Raw genomic sequence first — 18,106 nt, 5'->3', positions numbered from 1 at the left:
CCTTCTAAGTAGAAAATGTGCAGGGTCAAAACTCACACTTGTGCAAATAGTGCGAATAAATCTTCTAGAGATCTTACGCATGTTTTAACGAGGATCTAGAGGATGTAATTACTTCACTTTCCATACTTTTATTACAACATTTGACGGTCTAAAATGTTAAAGTCGGCCTTACGAAACAGAATGTCTAAAGGCACAGATAAATCATCTGAACATCAACAAAATAACCAGTACTCTGATACTAGTAGTGAAGACGAGTATTATGACTTGAAAATGGAGTATTTACAAGACAGTGACTTGTTAGATGAAGCAGAAGTTCACACATCAGAAAAGGCAGATAAAAGCTCGTCTGGCAAAGGAAAAGAAACAGTAAAGCTTTCCGAAGATTCAAATGGCAATTCCCTATCAGAGTCAGAGATGAATTCAGCATCAAACGAAAAAGATTCGATGAGGAAAAAGGCTCCTGATCAAAGTGCTCAAGAAGAAAAAGGCTTTCCTAATTCAGAAAGAGAGATCTACGAAATGCAGCTTGTACAACTTCAGGAACAACTTGTTGCTACTATTATATCAGAACAAGAGAAAGGTGAGATTTTAAGCTTTTTTTAAATGTTATTGTTTAGATTAATTAAAATACTGATTTAAGCATAAGCTTATCAATATACGTACTAGCTAGCTAATATATTATTAAGCTTAAATTCAATATATGCCACCCTTAAAAAACTTGATTTTCCAATACTAGTAAGAGGTATTTTAGTAACCACGATCTCTTATCTGGGGATCTTATTAAAAGAAGAATCCTGGTAAAATATACTAGTATACGTATTGAGATACTCAAATTACAGTATTAAAGGCTGCTTACATGCAAGCTTATGCAAATCAGTCACATCATTAGCACACAAAAAAATGCAAGTAGGTTCATATATTATTATAAGCAACGACATGAAATATTGATTTAATAATTCAAAAAATCTGCTAGAACCTGTTGAATATTCAAAGACTATATTTTACATTGTTCCTTAGGTTTTGGTTTGCCAGAATGACATAGACTTAAGTCAATAGTCTTTTTTACAGTTCCATTCAGTGAACACAATTTAATAGCTCCAAATCAAGGTTGGAGTTTCAGCACATAGCAAAACTATAGTTTATCGTGTGCGAGAAACCATGTGCAGCAATTCCAACCTCCACTTGGAACTATTATCCGTGGTCAATGAATGGAAATGTAAAATTAGGAGTATTAACAAGATATTTCACTAGGAAGGTTTTTCTTTTACGGTTCCGTTCAGTGACCCCACCAATTTAATAGTTCTAAGTTGAGGTTGGAGTTTCAGCACATAGTAAAATTATAGTTTATAGTTTATCCAACGGGATTAATGAATGCTTTACTTTCAACTAATCTTTTCTTTTGTCTTTTGATTGTTTGATTTTGTTTCCTTGCCTACCTTATTCTCATTGGTTTCTTTTGTCTTATTCTATCATATATACACTCCTTTCTAGCACCTTTTTCTCTTTTACTCTGACAAAGGATTAGCGGCCGAAACGTCAGTAAGTTTTTTCATCTTTTCACTGTGTATAATTTACCCCACTAGTTTTTAGCTAGTTATATCTTCTTATAGTTTATCATGTGCAGCAGCTCCAACCTTGACTTTGTTGGTATATGCCTAATGGCAGACTTGCAGACATATCGTTTTGCCCCTTTTGGACTGAAGTTCGGCTTTAAATACAACACTCAGACCTGTAACAAGTCTGTAACAAGTCTGTGATTTTCGTACAGGTTAGGAATTAATACCACATTTGAGAATAATGAATGAAAAATACCACACCCAATTGATGACACTGCCATACCATGAATGTGTAGTTGCAATGGTATTACACCACTTTCATCTAATGAAAATGTCATTTTTCATTAATTTTTGGAGAACAAATAAGATGGTATTTCCATTTAAAAATACATATGACTGTATATGGGAATATGTGTGCATACAGTTTTTTTAATATCTTTCAATTTTGTCCCACTCCAATGGACTCGACAAAATATAAAAAGAAAATGTACCTGTGTATTATTTACGTATTGCACCGTAAATGTCTAATAGATGCTTTGCACTATCATGAGATGGCAGCCATGACAGGAGACAGGAACAATTGAATCCCAGGGGGGAAAGACTCTATCATATGCATTGTGCCTCCTGTCATGGCTGCCATCATGTAATGGTGCAAATAAGCCTCTATATAAGATTCATTGTGATTTAGATGAACAGCTGATGAAGTACCAACAACTTGACATTGAAAAGCTACAAAAGAGCTTGAAAGAGGAACAAGAAAAGAATGCTGATCTCACAGACAAGCTAAAGATCCTGAAAAACAAGGTCCAAAATTCAAAATTGGGAAGGTTGGTTTGTTTTTAGTGCTAATGTTACAAATAATTTGAATTCATTATTTATTGTACTTGATAAACATAGCCCAAGATATCTGACTTGCTCATTTACAACAGCTGTTGTTATGACATTAGTAGCCAATAGGAGAATAGCGAGGGAGGAAGAATGCTATTATAGGGATCATCAAGTAGAGGCAGAAGGGTCTGCGTACATCTAGATTTGGTTGAATTGGGTCAGCCTATATACTGTGTAGAATAAATATCTTAACTTAAGTGTCAAGTCATTTACTTTCTCACTACCTGTTATTGGGGATGCTTTTAACTTTTCACTTGCCACACTACCATATACTACATTCAATGTTCTTTGTACATGACACTCAACTCACATGTTCTTCCTAACCTATTCTTTGTTTGGAAAATGAGTAGGATTGTAAATATGTTTTATGGTCCATTGCAGAGTAAATGCAAGCAAGTCGGATCCAAGAAAGAAATCTAACCGAAATTCTAAAAATCTTGAAAATGAGTTAAACCAAGATGAAGAATGGACGGACATCAGTTCAGAGAGGAATGCAGAGGATGTTGGCCAAGAAAAAGAAAAATCTGATGACCAAGATGTGCCAAGGTCTGCTAGTGAGAGTAGCTCAAATCCTGAAGGGGAAGATGAAGATGCATCAAGTGCATTTGATTTATCACGTTCTAAATCTGTAAAAGATAAGCCAGGTTGGTTAATTTACATATCATTGTCTGAATCAATGTGTAGGATTCTAATGTACTGACTTAGTTTGTTTGTCTGTCTCTAATGTCTGTCAGTCTGTTAGCCAGCCTGCAACCCTGTTCTGGTGTTTTGTCTATCTGTGCATATGCTATTATAAAAACATTTGATTATCTCAGTCAGTGAAATATTTTCTCTGTCACTGTCTGTCTGCATGTCTTACTGCATTATTTTTAATCAATTGTTTGCCTTCTCGGACATGTGCCCGCCTGTCTGCTTGGCTGCCCATCTGCCTCTTTTCTTAATATGTTTTGTCTACCAATTAATCTACAAGTTCTTTCATTAAGTTTACCTTGCTTTACATTACATTTTCACTTTCAGATGGATTTACCAAACCAACCTCAAGATTTTTTGCTGTAAAGAACTACAAAAACAAGGCAGTTGAAATGGTAAGTACAAAAACTGGTTATAATGTAAAAATTAATAATATGACCCACAAATTGGTGTCAGTTGAGTACCAGTAGATTGTTGGATGTTGATAGGTTGTTTGTTGGATTTTGGTAGCATGTTGGTAGGGTGTCAGTAGGGGGTGTCGTTGGGGTGTCAGTAGGGAGTCAATATGGTCTCTGTAGGGTGTCCGTAGGGTGTCAGTAGGATGTTGATATGTTGGTACAGTGTATTGGCAGGTTATTGGGAGGATGTAGGTTGTTGGTTAGATGTTGTTAGGATGCTGTTAGGATATTGGTAGCATATTGGTAGCATGTTGGTAGCATGTTGGTAGGGTGCTGGTAGGGTGTCTGTGTCATGTTGATAGGGTTTTGGTAGGATGTTGGTAGGATGTTGATAGGATGTTGGTAGGTTGTTGGTAGGATGTTGATAGGATGTTGGTAGGTTGTTGGTAGGATGTTGTTAGGTTCTTGGTAAGATGTTGGTAGGTTATAGGTAGGATGTCAGGACATTGTCTGATGTCCAGCTGTTATTTAAAGCCCAGGTTGATGCTATAATGTCGGCAAAAGAGTAACGGCAGTGCAATGTGCCATGCAATTTCATAGTGATGAATTCTGAATAATTTAACGCCTTTGTTTTCTTTACTCTCTTTTTGTCTACAAGATTGTTGAAAGGCTGTGGGATTTTGTTAATGAGGAAACAGAAACAACTGAAGATGATAAAGAAGAAGATGCTCTTTCGGTTAAAAAGTAAGTTATTATTATTGAGTATAATTTTAGACTTGAATATAGGATTTCTTGAGCTGTAATTGGTTGATTGACTGGTGATTCTGAGACGATAATCAGCTGCTGGAGTGGTGATACGGAGTTTTTCCAAAGTTTCAGGTCTTGGTAAATATTCCACCGATAATAACTTCACCTTTAGTGAATATTTGTTAAATGTTTAAACATCCCTTTAACATTCCTATGGTTAAACATGCCTTGTAGAGAATAGACATTTTTAATTCTTGTATGGTTGCGTATGAAAAGATGCATGAATGTTTGCATAATGTTTGTGCAATATGTATAAGTGTTTTTTAATTATACAACTCAAACAAAAAGCTCAAGAGAATGACGTAGTCTGAAATGAGAAAACATTATTACATGTAAGTCCAAGCTAAAGAGGCATATTATGTGAATTATTATAGGCCTCCTATAGTAAGGTGCAATAAGGGAATTGTGAGTGAGGGTCAAAAAGTAAGGACACTCTTATGTTACTTATAAGAACATGCGTAATAGATAAATTACGAGCCTTAGATGAAACGACTAAGGAAGAGTGCCTGCATACAAGCCTTTCACAACTTCAAGTTGCATAAAAAATGAGCCAGCTCAACTAGAAACCGTGGACAGCTGTTTCAGCCTGTATTGGGCCTCATCAGCACGGTGTATCTTAAGTGAGCTGGTGATCTGATGACAATAAAGTATCTTAAAAAATCTTATGTTACTTTGCTAATTAAATGAAAGATATTTTTAATGCCACTTCTTTAATTGCCCTATTTCACTATGATGTCACATCAAAACAATCTATTGTTTAAACGCAAAGGATCATGGTCGTTGGAGGGGGTCAAATCAACGCAAATGCACCAACAATTGTTCTAAAACCTGTATCAATCCACCAAGAGAAGTAGAGTAGCCAGCAAACGCTTAGAATATTTCTAGTACATATTAACACATATTATATCTGAAAACCAGACCATTTTAGATTAAACTGTTTCGCTAAGGGTAAATTTTGTTGAATTTTCTATTGGATTTGGCGATTCTATCCCCCACATAAACAAGCAGTGACTTCATAGTAAAATAGGGCAATTTCTAGCATTACATATATTCAGCATTAGAATACTCACTTTTTTGTACACTTTTCTTTTTCTGCGACAGTTTGAAAGAAAGCATCAACAGATTCTGTAAGTTTAATTTAATTATCTTCCACAGTTTTTGCTTGTTAAACTGCTCATGACCTCACCTAGTGTAGCTCCAGAAAATATCTGTATGTCACCCATGGGGGAAATTGGAAATTCTGGAGGGGAGGGGGGTCAGAGAAAGAACAAAATTACAGAGTTTGTATGGAAGAAAATTGATGTTCCTGTGGTTGGGGGGGGGGGGGGGGGGGGTCCTTTTACAAATTCTCACCTTAGTGGGGGGTATGGATATTTTCTGGAAATACACAACACAATTAAAAGAAAAATTCTTTTGTCAGTGCTTAACATTATTATTTTCATATACTAGTAATGATAAAAGGGTAAATTTAACACCGTGAAAAGATGAAAAATTTAGAGGTCTTCTACTCCGACAAAGGACTAGTGTCGGAAACGTCAGTAAGTTTTTCCACCTTTTCATGGTGTTATATTTACCCTTTTATCATTACTGTTTCATTAGAAACACTGACACAGCTCACACTAGTTTTTAGCTAGTTATCTCTTCTTTTCATATACTAGGCAATTCATGGTTCCAACTCAGACAGTCAACAACCGTCGCAGCAGTTTTCCCAGTGGGATTAAAATTTTGACTTACTAACAACTTCACAATATCAGCTTTAAAGTGTACTACTTAATTTTCACTTGTTAGTCTCAGACTAGTGGACTAGCTTTAGTGCTGAAAACTGATTTGTGATGTTGCCAGCAAAAAACTTTACAATGTGTGTAAGTGCCTGATGTTCTATTTTTGCTTTTCTTCAGCAAAGGCAATCAAGCCTATCAGCAATTTTATTAAAGGTGTACATAAGCTCATGTCCTGGAACAATTTTGCATCTACCTGTCTGGCATTTATAGTAAGTACAATGACTGTATATCAATCAATCATGGCACAGAGAGAACAATACATCAAATGAACCATCAACCAGGAGAGTGAACTCAACATTGGTGAGAGGACTGCACATTAGGAGCATAGACCAAAGACCATTAATACTGGGTGCAGCACCTCTTTACAGTACTATCCTCAGGGTTGCTGGATCCAGGATGTTATAAGAGGAGGGGTATAAAGTAATTCATTCCAAGAAAGCTGCTCAATTTTAAAAGTGGAGTTATGGTGGCCTGTGGTGGCAAATCACATAATTTATTTATTTCTTGATTATAAGAAAAGCTTCATCTATATAACAAGAGTATCCGCACAGCTTTCCTTGTTCTTTGATGTCCTTTACTAAGTGATATACTATATACCTTTGTTCTCAGGTTTACATGTATGCAGCATTTTTTGGCTACCTGTTTTCTCTCGTTCTTCTGATAGCTATTTGGAAACTTTTCATGAATTACCTCTCAGCCAGGTATATTAATTTGTCTTTTAAATATATGTCATTAGAAACTTTTTTTAAATCTATCATCAATTTGCTCTCAATGAGAATTATTACAACTACCACTCCTTCTCCTTCTCCTCCTCTTCCTATTATTATCATTATTATATTATCACTATTACTATCATTATTATTATTATTATTATTATTATCATCATCATTATTATTATTTTTATTTTTATAACCGAAATAATTTTTTTAATGTTAGAGGAATAACTGCTCAGATTGGACTAGAAGCAAAAGAAAAAAAAGAGGAGGTAAGGCTATTACTATTTGTACCAGGTAATCCAGATAATCCAGGAAATCCAGGGAATCCAGGTAATATCCTTTATTTTGTCCCCCAAAACATACACTGTAATGCACTCAACTCAGTTATTCTTTCTCAACCTCAGAACTGCTAAAATACCTTTATTTCCAGTTACAATCCTGTTTTTAATAAGTCCTGAAAGTTTATCTTCTGGGAAACAAAAAGCATAATTTAAGTCTTTTTTATTTAGACAAATGATGACAAAAGTTTGTCAGACAAGTTTCAACTTGTTTTGGAGGTCGCGAAGAAAGTTCAGGTATGAAAATTGAAATGTTTTTAAAATGTGTTAAAACACTTTTTAACACCAGCAAACGTTTTAGTGCACATGTTTTATTTAATGAATATTTTTTTTAGAATACGTTAGGAAAGATAGCCGATTCCCTTGAAAAAATAGATAAGTAAGTAAAACCATAATGTGACGTACATGTTGGTGCGCGTGTATGATGAATGTATTCATATGTCAATGAATATTATGACGTACATGTTGGTGCGCGTGTATGATGAATGTATTCATATGTCAATGAATATTATGACGTACATGTTGGTGCGCGTTTATGATGAATGTATTCATATGTCAATGAATATATTATGACGTACATGTTGGTGCGCGTGTATGATGAATGTATTCACATGTCAATGAATATTATGACGTACATGTTGGTGCGCGTGTATGATGAATGTATTCATATGTCAATGAATATTATGACGTACATGTTGGTGCGCGTGTATGATGAATGTATTCATATGTCAATGAATATTATGACGTACATGTTGGTGCGCGTTTATGATGAATGTATTCATATGTCAATGAATATTATGACGTACATGTTGGTGCGCGTTTATGATGAATGTATTCATATGTCAATGAATATTTCGTCGCGCATATGATAAATGTATAGATATATACTTGTCACTTAGGATTGTGACGTACATGTAGATGCGCGAAGCTGGCGCGTGCATGATCAATGTAATATTTTACGTTGGTGATTATATCTGGCTCTAATGGTTTTAATACAAAATTACTTGCAGTCTATTACTGTGGCAACACCCAGCAACCAACACGCTCTTTTTTAACATCTGCTTGTTGTTTATTGCGTCACTCTGGCTGAGCGGACCAACTATGTTCATGTTCATGGGTGAGAATATCGATTTTTCACGTTATTATTAGAACCATTTCTCGATTGTACCGTATTTACTCGTTTACGCGCCGCCTCTGATTATGAGCCCCCCTCAAATAAGCGCCGCTTTTATGCAAAAGAAAAATGGTATGTTTGTTTTAACAGTGTATAAATCATTGGTTACACAATATGTATTGGTGAACACATTTTTGAAAATTAGCGTCGCCCTCCAACAAGCGCCGCCCCTCGAATTAACGCCACAATTGAAACCCAATTAATTAATTAATTAATTAATTAATTAATTTAAGCGCTATGGAGCTTAATAAAGGGCAAATACGGTAATTGAACGTTTATGAAATAACACTAACTTCGTAAACTTATATAACCATATTCTTTGTTTTTGTTTTTCCATAAAGCTCTTGGATTTGGAATAAAAATTTTCATCTTAGGACCATTGTATGATAAGTTCCCCAAGGTGAGTGTGGACTACATTCTTCTCATACCTAAAATAAAAATAATGATGAATAGGTGTTACAAAATTGTAACGATTGGTTAAGAGTCCGCGATGGTAGACATTACTCTTGTCTACGGCTGTTTTACCATTGAGCAGAGTGAAATATTATTTTTAAACTGTGTTTTAGTTTTTTGTTTTCTATTTTTAAACCTGTTATATTATTATTATTATTATTATCATTATTATTATTATTATTATTATTATTATTATGCAGTATACACGTTTGAATGCTAATTAGTTAAGCTAAATAGGGCGAAATTTCGTAACCTATCAGCATGACCTTAAAACTAATGAACACTTAAAAATAATCACCATGATCACTTAAAACTAATTATAATAATAATAATTAAAATATATATAATATATAAAATATATATATGGGATATATATATATATATACCTATATCGTAAAATGTCTTATTTCTAATAGTTGCTTTTTAAATATATTTTGTATGTCACTTTTCTTGTATATGTATATATACACCTACTTGCAAGAACGTTGTCATACGAAAATAGAACATTAGTGATTTAGTGGGATAGGAATTATATTAAAAAACAAAAGAAGATCACTGAAGCTGAACTTTTTCTTGTGTCTTTTAATGTATTCCTTTCTCACTAAATCACTAATGTTCTAATATCGTATGTCAACGTCCTTGCATGTAGGTATATGTTAAAATTGTATGTAGCATTGTATATATGTAGCATTAATTTATTGACCATTATCCGAAAGACAATCTGTACTAAGGAGGTTGATAAATAAAACTATTCTTTTCTATTCTATTATTATTATTTTAAAAAATATATTATTATTATTTCATTTTAAAGCTTTTTTTATTTAAAAAGATGAGTTGTGAGGAATATTTTTTCCATAGTATATATTGTCTTTACATAGTATATACTTATTTCAATAAAGCTAGTCACCAAAAACCTAGAAAGCTGAGATCACTGAGGATCATGGGAAATAATTCCTTCCAAACAATCAAAGCTTTTTTGATACAAACTGCAGCTTGAGGATGCTCAGGAGAGGTGAGACTATAACTGGTAAAAAATGTCAAGTCCATCAACAGTTATCAAGCGGTTGAAACATGTAAAATGTACCTACCCATAATCCTTGTCGGCCTCAGCTTTATAGCTTTTCGGGTGACTAACTTTATTGAAATAAGTATATATGTTTTTATTTTAGGTTAAAAAGCGTTACGATACTCTTGCTCGTGTTTGGAGTGAACTCCCAAGTGATGCTGACTTAGTGACACGGGAAGTAAATACCGCTGATCAGAACACCACAGACGCGTCTGGCTCGAATGGTGTGGATCATAATGCTTCAGGACGATCTTCACAGAGCTGGATTAATTTCTGTGAGAAAATGAAGATTCCTTCATCAGAAAATCCGCTCCCATGTAAGAACGAAAACCTTAAAACGGTTCGAAAAGGCAGACAGATAAGCAGATTGTGTGTAGATAGAAAGGGAGGCAGAACGAACAGACAGGTAAGAAGGGAAACGACAGAGGGAAAGAAAGACAGGAAAACTATTCAAACAAGACAGAAAATTCTAAAATTCTACAAAGCTTTCTCTGTTGTACCACAGCGTGGGACAATCACAACAGAGCTAGGCTCCAAACTAGGTGAAAGCCCAAAGATCGAATTAGAATTTAGAAGTTGATTTTTGAGGAGGGAGGAAAACCGGAGAACCCGGAGAAACACCCTCGAAGCACAGGAGAGAACCAACAAAGAACTCTACTCACATACGACATCGAGGTCGGCAGGACTCAAACTCGGGCCGCGTTGGTGAGAGGCGGTGCATTAGCAGCGCATGCTACCAGTGCTTCCCAGAAGTAATTTCCACTAACAGTATTAAGGTATAACCCGATACATTCTGGCGAGTAATCGGGCCGACAAATCTCAATGGGCAATTTACCTTCATTTTGTATCACACTTGCTTCTTACTGTTTAATTTGCTTACAAAATTAGTGCGAATGAAGGATGCGCACTACTACATCTTAGTAACATATAACAATTATTAACGTTACAACGTACGTTTTTTAGCCTGGGAACAAGGTCACCGCTGCACATTGATAAACAAAGACCATCCGCTGACCAACATGAAACATGGCAGGCTCTACTTAACACAGAAGTAAGTCATATCTGATCTACATATTGCTATATTCTCTACTTTCGCATGCCTATAATACTTTGCGGCTTTAGGGAAAAGGGGGGGGGGGGGGGGGCTGATAAGCAACCGCATTTATATTGCTTATTCAGTTGATCAAACAATGCTGAAAGTCGAAAAAATACCTCGATTGACATCCAAATCTAAAATCTAAAAGTTAGAAACAGTACATTTTGAACACTTCTTCGTAAGTCTTTTTTTTTTTCTGTGACACCAAGCGTCGCGATATTCTAAACTTAACTTAAAATTAACTCGGAATGAACTGATATTCAGTATTTTACAGATAAAATCAGGTAAAATGTACATCCGTTTCAAAAACATTTACTGATTTTAGTACAGGTTTTGTCCATTTACCCCCTACCCCCTTCCCTCCCCTCCCTCCCCTCCCCTCCCTCCCCTCCCCTCCCTCCCCTCCCCGCTCTCCCAAAACATTATGGCTGAGCCTAAGGAATGTATAGAATTATTAGTCGTCATTTCCTAACTGAGATTTTGAGGGAGATTTTTATATTTTAATATTATTGAATATTTTATCAGTTTTAGGGATATTTTTTGATAGATTGCTATCGATAGGGTTTAATTATTCTATTTTTTTGTTCCAAAGTCTTTTGTGCTTTGAGAGAAACAAGTCCTCTAAAAACATCGTAATAAAACTGGAAAACATCTTAAGAGCTTCCAAGGTAACAGTAATAACCGAAATAGTTTTTGATACCGTTATTAATTCATTTAAAATGCTTGGGCGTAACACCTTCACGAACACTAAACGCGCATTGAGACGCAATGTATATCTCAATATGTGCACCCTTTCCTGGGACGTTCGGGGGTGAATTCATGACGCGATCTTCACACGATTAAGGTCTCAACTTGTAAACCCTTTAAATGTTTTTTAAAAGTTCTTTCTTCTTCCTGGGATATCGTGGGGTGAACACATGGCGCGATTCTCACACGATTAAGGTCTCAACGTGTGAGCCCTTTTAATGTTTTTTATAAGTTCTTTCTTCTTCCTGGAATGTCGCGGGGTGAACACATGGTGCGATCCTCACACGATTAAGGTCTCAACGTGTGAGCCCTTTTAATGTTTTTTATAAGTTCTTTCTTCTTCCTGGAATGTCGCGGGGTGAACACATGGTGCGATCCTCACACGATTAAGGTCTCAACGTGTGAGCCCTTTTAATGTTTTTTATAAGTTCTTTCTTCTTCCTGGAATGTCGCGGGGTGAACACATGGTGCGATCCTCACACGATTAAGGTCTCAACGTGTGAGCCCTTTAAATGTTTTTTATAAGTTCTTTCTTCTTCCTGGGATATCGTGGGGTGAACACATGGCGCGATTCTCACACGATTAAGGTCTCAACGTGTGAGCCCTTTTAATGTTTTTTATAAGTTCTTTCTTCTTCCTGGAATGTCGCGGGGTGAACACATGGTGCGATCCTCACACGATTAAGGTCTCAACGTGTGAGCCCTTTTAATGTTTTTTATAAGTTCTTTCTTCTTCCTGGAATGTCGCGGGGTGAACACATGGTGCGATCCTCACACGATTAAGGTCTCAACGTGTGAGCCCTTTAAATGTTTTTTATAAGTTCTTTCTTCTTCCTGGGATATCGTGGGGTGAACACATGGCGCGATTCTCACACGATTAAGGTCTCAACGTGTGAGCCCTTTTAATGTTTTTTATAAGTTCTTTCTTCTTCCTGGAATGTCGCGGGGTGAACACATGGTGCGATCCTCACACGATTAAGGTCTCAACGTGTGAGCCCTTTTAATGTTTTTTATAAGTTCTTTCTTCTTCCTGGAATGTCGCGGGGTGAACACATGGTGCGATCCTCACACGATTAAGGTCTCAACGTGTGAGCCCTTTTAATGTTTTTTATAAGTTCTTTCTTCTTCCTGGAATGTCGCGGGGTGAACACATGGTGCGATCCTCACACGATTAAGGTCTCAACGTGTGAGCCCTTTTAAGAGGCAATGTCTGTAAAAATCAAACATAATCGAAAATACGTGGCCAAGTTGAAAAAATCGATTTTTTTCATATTTGGTCCAAAGATGTAGAATATCATCCCAATAAACGTACTGATGTTCATTTTGAATAATTTCACTTTTATTTTGAGAAAATCGTGAAAATCGATTTTGGCCGTCGGTGCCCTCATTTCAGCCTAAATCCGAGGTGAAAATGGTAGGTCTGAGAAAGGCGATCGCGTTTAAAAATGAAGCAAACTAGAGAAGATCTGTTTTTGAAATAAAGTAAAGGAAAGATTAATGATTATTTTAAGCTAAAAAATGAATGGGGAAACGCGTTCTAATAAGCGAACAGGAACGTTTTGTAAACTACATTTTTCGGGTTCTCAAATATTTAAATTTCACCCTTAGTTTGCAAAGCGCATTTTCATGTGCACCGGGTGTTCGGATTTATCTGAAATTCCAGCCATAATACCTTCGAATGTTCAGCAAAATGATATGTAAAATTCAGCTTGGGTTATTCAATGAGCGCTTTATACGAAACTCTCGAATTCAGAGAAATTTGCGTTGTTTGAGCTCGGCATCCGACGAAACCTTTTCGAGGCAGACATAAATATATCCTTAATATATTTTCTTGCTGTTCAGTTCTGACATTTGTTTTGATATTATTATTTGTCGATTGAATATTGAGCAATAAATTGTATTTTTTTGCTCTTTTTCGACATTAGTTTAAAATGCTGTTACTTATTAAAAATTACAATTTAAAACAAGCATGTAAACACACGCCTCGGCACGATCTATATGACACTTATAAACAAGCCCATATAACTTCAGAGTTCTAAAAAGAGTTACATTTATGTCCAGATTTAGGACATTTAGACTAAAAAACACCGGGAGATCCTACCTAAAAGATAAATTACTTGATTATTGTTCATACCTAGTACTGAATTTCGGCTTCTATAGTTTTTGCTCGTCGTATACTTAGACAGTAATGCTATGTTGGTAATCATAGCAAGGGACGTAGCGAGGGGGGGGGGGGGGGGGGGAGGGGGAGGGGGAGGGGGAGGGGGAGAGTGGCGATCCAAAAGTTTGACTAAAGAGACTAAAGGCTCGTTACGGCCCTTGCAATGATTACCAACACCCGCTTGACTAGTAAGAACATTAATTTTCTTTTTACTGCTTTCTCATTATTTGGATTTTCATTTATAAAACCGATTATGACAGCAGGAATTTTCAAGAGAATAGATATTCCATTTACGCCATTACTACATTTCATAACTGAACCAGCTAGTATTTTTACGGATGAAGTCTGGAGCTGAGGTCCATAAGCAAAATGAAGAGCCGTTAAAATTGATCTTGGGCTTCCTCGAAATGAAATTTATGAATCTAAAGAAAATACTTTGCAAAATTAGACAATTTTCTACTCCTCAGCAAGGAACTGTACGTAAAATGAAGTCACCCGGCCTCTGCTGAAATGCTAGTTGGATTAAAGGTAAATTACGCATTACTGTCTAAGTATTATACGACGAGCAAAAACTATAGAAGCCGAAATTCAGTACTAGGTATGAACAATAATCAAGTAATTTATCTTTTAGGTAGGATCTCCCGGTGTTTTTTAGTCTAAATGTCCTAAATCTGGACATAAATGTAACTCTTTTTAGAACTCTGAAGTTATATGGGCTTGTTTATAAGTGTCATATAGATCGTGCCGACGCGTGTGTTTACATGCTTGTTTCAAATTATAATTTTTAATAAGTAACAGCATTTTAAACCAATGTCGAAAAAGAGCAAAAAAATACAATTTATTGCTCAATATTCAATCGACAAATAATAATATCAAAACAAATGTCAGAACTGAACAGCAAGAAAATATATTAAGGATATATTTATGTCTGCCTCGAAAAGGTTTCGTCGGATGCCGAGCTCAAACAACGCAAATTTCTCTGAATTCGAGAGTTTCGTATAAAGCGCTCATTGAATAACCCAAGCTGAATTTTACATATCATTTTGCTGAACATTCGAAGGTATTATGGCTGGAATTTCAGATAAATCCGAGCACCCGGTGCGCATGAAAATGCGCTTTGCAAACTAAGGGTGAAATTTAAATATTTGAGAACCCGAAAAATGTAGTTTACAAAACGTTCCTGTTCGCTTATTAGAACGCGTTTCCCCATTCATTTTTCAGCTTAAAATAATCATTAATCTTTCCTTTACTTTATTTCAAAAACAGATCTTCTCTAGTTTGCTTCATTTTTAAACGCGATCGCCTTTCTCAGACCTACCATTTTCACCTCGGATTTAGGCTGAAATGAGGGCACCGACGGCCAAAATCGATTTTCACGATTTTCTCAAAATAAAAGTGAAATTATTCAAAATGAACATCAGTACGTTTATTGGGATGATATTCTACATCTTTGGACCAAATATGAAAAAAATCGATTTTTTCAACTTGGCCGCTAGATGTTTGATTTTTACAGACATAGCCTCTTAATGTTTTTTATAAGTTCTTTCTTCTTCCTGGAATGTCGCGGGGTGAACACATGGTGCGATCCTCACACGATTAAGGTCTCAACGTGTGAGCCCTTTTAATGTTTTTTATAAGTTCTTTCTTCTTTCCTGGAATGTCGCGGGGTGAGCACATGGTGCGATCCTATGCCATGCCCTATGTCTCAGGGATGTATTATTATTCGCCTTAAATAGATTTAGCAAAGATAACGCTGCAGGCAAGGTTTTTTTTTTTCTCTGTCGCCTTAAAGTCCTTGTTATCATTAGGGCATCTGTAGTCTTTTAACTCCCTGCCAGAGTAGCTTGGATCGAAATTGCGCGCGCGAAACTGTACAATCTATCGCAGTCTTGTTCGCCGTACTCTATTTAGTTAATAACTTAAATATTATACATCGATATTTACAGTGCAAACCAATCAATATGATACCAGGCACTGGAATGGCAATCGAAATTGAAGTCAAAGGATCGAATAAGGTGAGTGTCATTAACACTTAATAAACGTTAGATAGAGATACCATATATGGGCGTATAACTGAAATGTCTTAAAACTGGGAGAATATTTGCGTTACCACACTAGTGGATGTATAACTGGGAATGTGTTTAAACTTGAAGGATATTTGCGTTACCAGACTAGTGGGCGTATAACTGGAATGTCTTAAAACTGGAAGGATATTTGCGTTACCAGACTAGTGGGCGTATTACTGGGGGACGAGGCTTATGCGCTTATTTCAATAAAGTTAGAAAACTCATTAATAATTCATGAAGAAAACACAATAGAAATCATGACCATGAAGGTGATTTTATATCTGATAAAGATTCGTCTTCATTTGCATAAACTTTAACTTGGATTTTCTCTATCAAACTTGGTTCATTTCGTAAAAAAATCGGTACACAATGAGAACAAACATCATAAGTTTTCTAAGCCGTTCAATAATCTCGCAGATCGTGGTTTATCGGATCTAAAACCACTCGGCTACGCCTCGTGTTTTATACCCGATAAAACACTCTTGCTCGTTTATTAAACATTACTTAGTCACCTAAAAAGCTATAAGCTGAGGCCGACAAGGATTATGGGTAGATTCATTTTACACGTTCAAGCGATTGATAACTGTTCATGGACTTGCAAATCTTTTACCGGTTACAGTCTCACCTTTTCTGAGCATCATCGAGCTGCAATTTGTATTTAAAAAGCTTTGTATATATATGCTTTTTTGATATGAAAAGTTTCCCATGATGCTCAGTGATCTCAGCTTTCCAGGTTTTTGGTGTCTAACTATTGAAATAAGTGTATGTGGAAAGATTTTTGCGAAAGCAGAGTATTGGGCTTATCACTGACAGGTGAACACTGACAGGGAAAATCGAAGGACATTTGCGTAAGCAGAATAGTGGGCGTATAACCAGGTGGATTTTTAGGCATTCCATCCACACCAACAATAGGACACCTGACCATCGAGGTTTCACCTCTATGCATGCAGTTTAATGCTTTCTCAATTGTCTTTCAGCCGTACATTTTTGCAGCGTTACTTGGGCGAGACGACGTTTTTGAAAGTTTAATGCTGACTGGCAAAGCAGCAAGCTATCGATGGGCATGTTAGAGGTAGATTAGATACATGGTCTGGAAATGTTTTCGCGGAAGCCGCAAAACGAATAAAATATAGCGCGGGATCAGGGAATTTAGAAAGAAATCTTACGTGATACGGAATAATAGCATCAGCCGTGAATCGGGAATTCCCAACTTCAATGTTCGGGAAGTGGGATTTTGCTTTCTGAGTTTCGGGAAAAACATGAAAACATTAATAAATAAAATAAAAATTCAAACGCCTTTGAATAAGTTGAATGTGGATTGCAAAATGTCGCGCGACGAGGCATTTAGCAAAAAAATAGCCCTTAATCGATATCCGGACCCTAAAAATGGTAACAAGTATCAATATATCATTGCGTGACTTTCGTGACCACTAAATCACGTAACTCTAGTCTAAGTCACGTCTCTAGTCTAGTTTGTTTAGGTTTGTAATCAGGCAAATTATTTTATATAATGAAACCTTAAATAAAAATTACCTTCGTATTTTCATACTAGCTCATTATGTGTGAATTGCCTTAAAATGAGATCACGCATTCATTGTCACTCAGTTCAATACTCGGGATGTACGATTAAGATCCATTTTCTCCAGTACTATCGTGATATTTGGTACCATTTTATCCAGTACTACCGGGATATTTGGTACCATTTTCTCCAGTACTACCGGGATATTTGGTACCATTTTATCCAGTACTACCGGGATATTTGGTTCCATTTTATCCAGTACTACCGGGATATTTGGTACCATTTTATCCAGTACTATCGGGATATTTGGTACCATTTTATCCAGTACTATCGTGATATTTGGTTCCATTTTATCCAGTACTATCGTGATATTTGGTACCATTTTCTTCAGTACTATCGTGATATTTGGTTTCATTTTATGCAGTACTATCGGGATATTTGGTACCATTTTCTTCTGTACTATCGTAATATTTGGTACCATTTTCTCCAGTACTATCAGGATATTTGGTACCATTTCATTCAGTACTATCGGGATATTTGGTACCATTTTATCCGGTACTATCGGGATATTTGGTACCATTTCATTCAGTACTATCGTGATATTTGGTACCATTTCATTCAGTACTATCGTGATATTTGGTACCATTTCAT

General features: G+C 36.0%; 1 protein-coding gene across 1 annotated transcript; it reads left to right on the top strand.

Annotated features, from left to right (window-relative positions):
* Positions 1-31: 31 nt before the first annotated feature.
* LOC116304899 (GRAM domain-containing protein 4) lies at positions 32-17,482 on the top strand. Its single transcript, XM_089035495.1, has 18 exons — positions 32-580; positions 2,245-2,383; positions 2,826-3,088; positions 3,462-3,529; positions 4,191-4,276; positions 5,441-5,466; positions 6,238-6,329; positions 6,730-6,821; positions 7,057-7,105; positions 7,346-7,411; positions 7,510-7,553; positions 8,185-8,291; positions 8,690-8,748; positions 9,971-10,184; positions 10,831-10,918; positions 11,556-11,631; positions 15,817-15,885; positions 16,914-17,482. The coding sequence occupies exons 1-18, from the start codon at positions 154-156 to the stop codon at positions 17,004-17,006; spliced, it is 2,058 nt and encodes a 685-aa protein (XP_088891621.1). The 5' UTR covers positions 32-153; the 3' UTR covers positions 17,007-17,482.
* Positions 17,483-18,106: the final 624 nt, after the last annotated feature.

The sequence above is a fragment of the Actinia tenebrosa genome, unplaced genomic scaffold (genome assembly GCF_029948245.1).
Source record: "Actinia tenebrosa isolate PJP-AT-01 unplaced genomic scaffold, QUT_ActTen_1.0 PGA_scaffold3__52_contigs__length_22856419, whole genome shotgun sequence".
Lineage (NCBI taxonomy): Eukaryota > Metazoa > Cnidaria > Anthozoa > Actiniaria > Actiniidae > Actinia > Actinia tenebrosa.
This window is presented reverse-complemented; position numbering and strand designations above follow the sequence as displayed.